This window comes from Centruroides sculpturatus, unplaced genomic scaffold (genome assembly GCF_000671375.1).
Source record: "Centruroides sculpturatus isolate CEXI.00-Female unplaced genomic scaffold, Cexi_2.0 scaffold369, whole genome shotgun sequence".
NCBI lineage: Eukaryota > Metazoa > Arthropoda > Arachnida > Scorpiones > Buthidae > Centruroides > Centruroides sculpturatus.
In genome coordinates this window covers 510,824-516,784 of record NW_019384649.1, presented here as the reverse complement: position 1 = coordinate 516,784, position 5,961 = coordinate 510,824, and the positions used below count along the sequence as shown (strand labels likewise).

At 39.8% G+C, this 5,961-nt stretch overlaps 1 protein-coding gene across 1 annotated transcript; it reads left to right on the top strand.

Annotated features, from left to right (window-relative positions):
* Positions 1-5,004: 5,004 nt before the first annotated feature.
* Positions 5,005-5,961, top strand: LOC111626255 (the record flags this gene model as incomplete). The annotated part of the gene is made up of 1 exon (XM_023369570.1): positions 5,005-5,961. A coding segment is annotated over exon 1 (660 nt), but the record flags the coding sequence as incomplete, so codon positions are not given.

Below are 5,961 nucleotides of genomic sequence, written 5' to 3'. Positions count from 1 at the left end.
TGACAACTTAAAATAAGACAAAGTTTAATAAATTCTTTTTAATTATTAAATTATAAAATTAATTTGCGATAATAATGTTTACAATTTGTACTAATATCGGATGTGGTTGAGAATTATTAATATATATTCGTCTATAAAATTTAATCCATGAATTTTTTTGGTAGTAAAATCGACTTGCCATTGTCTTTCGCTGATAATTGATGCTTTTTAACATAATCTATAGCCCAAGATTTCTCTTGAAAAATTAATTTTGTGTTCTGAAATACTTCCATTAAAAAAGTATTCATATGAAAAATTAATTCTGTGATCAGTGCTACCCAAACCACTACTAATACTATTTACACCATAGACTTCTATGCATACTTTTTTCCCGCGAGTTTAAATAGAATTTGTTGCCAATAAACATCAGTGGCGTAATAATAAACACAATGGCATAGCAAACATAACTGGCACCCGGGCCACAACACTATATTGGCGCCCCTCCCCCTCCAGAAGCAAATTTTGTTTTTCTTGGAAACCATTTGGCTCCCCTCTGCAAGTGGCGCCCGGGGCAAGCTGCCCCACCCTCTGCTGAGAGGTTTTCTTCGTTTGTGGGCGATAGGAAATTCTGAAGTTCCTCAAGGTCAGGCAGCCTCAAAGGATTAACTTAACGTGTATAGCTGCCTTTAGTAACCTGAGAGGGGTTGATGTCTCTCAAGGTCAGTAAAAGTGATGCGAGCTGCCACCCACTCCCACCGCTAATGACAACAACGTGCTAAGTATATCATTACTATGTAAACAAAAACTACGCTTTATTGCAGGGCGTGGCCGGCAAGAATGTCCAATCAAGTAGGGGAAATACGTACAAAATGACATACGGTTTTGTTTTAGGTTCATAACTCTTTATTGGTAAATCACAGCACTGTCATATTCCACATTAAGGTAAGTTCCTTAACTGAGCTCTTATGGACTAAATGACAGGTATGTCATTATGTCCGTTGCCTATGTATGTCATTTTGTCCATATAACGTTATAAAAAAACAAAATTATAAAATAAATACAAAGATGTCATTTTTAATGGAAAAAGTTATTTAAATGCAACAACAAATTCTTGAGGGTTGAAATAAATGCTACACAATAGTGAATAGATAAAATAGTGAAAAACTTACCATTTATACAAAAAAACTTGTTGCGAGGAAAAAAACTCATAACGTATCATTTCTTGTCGTCAGCCATGACACCCAGGCAAATGAGAGGAGTGCATTCACATTTTGACAGGTTAGTAAAAGCCGCTCAGATAACGTGGTGTCATGGTCAGTTGTGCGCTTGAGACCGCCAAATTCGAATTATAGTGCCTATGTCATTTTGTACGTATTTCCCCTAAGTAAAACACAGTGTGGCTAACATTTTTTAACAAATTACTTGCATCCTTTATTTCTAGAGAATTTACAATAAAAGAGAGAAAATTAAAATAAATATGAAATTTTAGAGGGCCAACTATCGAAATAAATCCAATTTAAACCTCCCGCCATCATCTGATTGGTTAAAAAAAATTAATATTCCTAATTGGCTCATGTCAGAAAAAGTAAGTGTGACTTCTGTAAATTGCGCTATCGCGAAAGCTCCGATACAGTCCAGAAACGGTTCTTGTATGATCTACTTTTTCTGAAATCAACATTACAGTAAAACGTAGTAATTTATAGTAAAACGGTCTTCTCTAATATTCGTAGTAGTTATTAAATTGAAATTCAAACTTTACAAAGTATTATTTAATTCGGAAACATTAAAAATACATCATTAAGTAGAATAACATATAACTATTTTTTGCTATAATACAATTTACAAAATCTAAAGTTCGTACATCGTAATATTACGAAATAACTAGNAGGTAATTAAATGATCCCTTGTATTGTCGTACAAGGGGCAGTCCATGAGGATATGAAGGACATCCCCATGACTGGCTCCATCGCAGGTGCAGTAGGCGTTGTCCCTTTTCCCAATCATTTTAGATAGCTGGGAATGTTCCCGTGACCAGTCAAGCACTGAGTCAAGATGTAGGAAGGTTGAAGGTAGCCATAGGTCTGCCTCTTGCTGATCGAGGGGAGAAAGCCGTATGTCGTTCTTCCTGTTGTAGAGATGTCCCATTCCTTTTGCCAAATATCGAGGCATATGTTGCGTATGTGGTTGGGATGCGGCTGAAAGCAATGTGCATTTCCGAGCAGGTGGCCAATTTGGCCAGCACATCCACCCTATCATTGCCGGTAATGTTACTATGTCCTGGTATCCAGCATATTTTGATGCTTCTGTGTTTACTCATGATGTTGATCAGGTAGTTGCACTTATGGCCGATTGTTGGCTTCTTTGTTCTGTTGCCTATTGTGTGTAGCACGTAGCGGCTATCCGTGTATATATTTATATTACCTTTATACTTCTGAATCTTCATTGTAATGTGTACAAGTGTCCTGTACATTGCCCACAGTTCAGCTTGGTTATTTGAACAATGGTTGTGCAGTTTGAAGTATTCCTCGTGCTCAGATTTCTCTATAGTCCCTTTATATATTGCAAATGCGGCCCCCGTACCTTTTTCATTCTTTGCTCCGTCAGTGTATATCTTCCATGTACTGTCGTCACCATCAGGGATGTGGTTTATGTTTAATTTATTGTTACTATTTATTGCTGGATGGCAGGAATTTTCCAAGTCTGCATTATAGTTGTCTATGCTGTGGTTTTTAATCTCGTTTATTATTTCTAAGCTTTCAATTGGGTAGTTGACTTTATTGATTAATTGTTGGATGTCTTCGTTGCTGGTGTTGTCCAGCTTGATGTTGAATAGGTTCCAGGTCCAATATAATCCCCTAATTTTAATATGTATTGGCATGAGGTTAGCTAGGACCAATAGGGCGTCAGTTGGGGCCGTTCTGTATGCTCTACATAACCTTATTGCGGAGCCCCTCTGCACGGAGAGCAGTTTTCTTTTGTTATTCACTGTTTGCCCTTTTACCCCAGATCTGGGCTGCATAGAGCAGCGCCGGTTCAATGGCACCCTTATAAATCAAGGAGGAGTGTTTGGCACTAATACCCCAAGTATTCCTGGAGATCTGGTACAGCATGTTTGTTTTCTTCTTAGCTTTCTGGCATATCGTCTCAATATGGCTTCCCCAATTTAGGGCTGGGTCCATAATGACCCCCAAGTACTTAAGATTCTGGGTAATCTTAATCTTGTGACCCTCTAGATAAATCCCCTCGATGTGGGTTCCTGTCCATGGTGAGGGGACCTCTCAGAGATGGTTTAGTAATTTTTATTTACCATCCCTGGGATCTGAACGCCCACCCACGTGTTTGCCGTGCGTGGTATCCCGTATGCCGGAAAGGGGGATCCTGGTAGTTGAGGGGCAACATAATGTCCCCAACACACTGCTTTGGCCCCTGCTTCGGATAAATGGGAGGCTCAAATCAGGCTCCGTTTGAGTCAATGGGCTGGTCGTTGAGTCATTCTTGACCTTGGCTTGGAGTCAACTGATCAATGCAGACCGGGCAGAAATGTCATACAAGATGTGCTCTTCTTGATTGCTTTGTGAGGGTATAGCTCCTGGGAAACCCTGGTGTGACGGTCTATGGGATTCTCCCATGTGACGGCATCCCCTTGTTGGGCCCCGTGGTGGGTGGGGTCACTAGGAGCCGAATATTTTTTTCTAAATATGGATTCTCTCAAATCTAAAACATCTAGTATACCACCAAAAGATGTCAGTTCTGCAAATCAACCAGCTTACTTTATTGTTCACACTACAGGAGAAACACCTCTGTCTAAACGTTCTCCCTTTTTAATTCAGAAACTTTTTGAATCAACTATTGGGCATGTTAAAAAAATCCAAAAATTGAGGTTGGGAGATCTGCCCTCGTAGAAACAGCCTCCCCTCAACAGTCAGGAAAACTTTTGAACATGAAGTCTTTAGGAGACATACAAGTCACTATCATGCCACACACAAGTTTGAACTCGTCACATCGTGTGATATCTGAAATTGATCTGATGTCTGTGGACGAATCAGATATTCAGATCGACTTTTCAGATCAAGGAGTCACTGCTGTATGACACATCTCAATTCGTCGAGATGGCAAGATAATTCCTACAAAACATCTAATCGTCACATTTAATAAACCAACATTACCATCTTTTCTTACCGCAGGATATTTGCGCTGCTCAGTTCGCCCATATATTCCAAATCCGCTGCGTTGTTTCAAATGCCAGCGATTTGGACATTCCCAAACATCCTGTCGAGGCAAAAGTCTATGCGCACAGTGTGGAGTTGAAGGTCACCAGAGTACTGAGTGTACCAGCACTGCATGCTGTGTAAACTGCAAAGATGCCCATCCTGCCTACTCCCGAAAATGCACTACATGGCAGAAAGAGAAAGAAATATAGCGATTGAAGAGTGTTAATAACATATCTTACCCGGAGGCACGTCACATGGTCACTTTAAGTGCACCAGTGAAACAGAAGACATTTTCTCCTGTTCTGAAATCCACAAAGACATGTTGAGTTCAGACAGACATTTCTGTTTCACCAAATAAATCTCTCACACGCCATGCTAAATGCTTACTAATTCAATCCAAAGAGACAGAAGAAAAGCAGAACATAAAGATAAAATCACCCCTACCCAAAACAGGAGTAATTACTAGAAATGTGGGTTCTAAACAGGCCAATAAGAACCCACTCAACAAACAAAAATTGAAAGCAGCCCTCTCTAAATCAGAGAGATCAGAGACTCAATCCATGAATGAGTTCTCTGATATCTCTGACGAAGAGAATAATATGGAGGTGACACATTCAACCTCACCTTCCAAAGGAAAATCTGCAGTAAAATTGAAGAGGGACACCTTCACAAAGAATGCTGCCTCAAACACATAATGGATTATAAAATAATCCAATGGAACTGTCGTGATTTCTGCAACAACTTCTCTGACATTAAACACTTGACATCATATACCCAATCTCTCTGTGTGGCACTCCAGGAAACCCATCTAAAACCTGGAGAAAATATTTCTTTAAAAGGATTCAATCTATACCGCAAGGATGATGATAGCCACAACCGTGCCAGTGGAGGTGTGGCTATTGTTGTTTCAAATCACATCCCATCCTTGCCAGTACAAATAACAACTGATTTGCAAGCTGTGGCAGTCAGAATTTCTATTGGAGTAACTGTCACAGTTTGTTCTATATACTTGCCACCAGATGTCAGAGTCAATGAGGATGAATTAAATGCATTAGTTGAACAGCTGCCTACTCTATTCCTTTTACTGGGTGATTTTAATGGCCATAATCCAATGTGGGGCAGTCCGGACATCAACCGCCGAGGTATAGTCATCGAAAGATTTATGGGCAATCACCAACTATATTTATTTAATACTGGAGAAGTGACATACTTCCATGCCCCAACAAGAACATTCACTGCCATTGATCTATCATTAGCAAGTCCAAACCTGTTTTCAGCATTTTCATGGGAGGTTGGATGTAATCTACTCTCTAGTAACCACTTCCCAATATTTCTAAATTATCGAGGCAGAGAAAGCTGTGAAACAGCTCGTCCACCATGCTGGAAACTTGAAACGGCAGATTGGCCTGCATTTTCCTCTTTAGCTAGCATCACTGAGGAAATGGTCAATACTGCTGATATCAATGATGCAGTTGAAGTTGTCACTTTGTGCATTATTCAGGCAGCTGAGAAAACAATGGGAAAGACATCAACAAGATATCCAAAGCATCTGAAACCATGGTGGAACCAGAATTGCGAGGCAGCATTTAAAGCACAAAAGAAAGCTTGGGGGATTTTCAGAAGGTACCCCACTGCTGAAAATTTGGTTGCTTTTAAAAAAGCAAAGGCAAATGCCAGAAGAATAAGAAGGCAAAGCCAAAGGGATTCTTGGAGGAAGTATGTTTCTAGCATAACATCTTCCACTAGCTCAAAAGCAGTCTGGGATAAAATC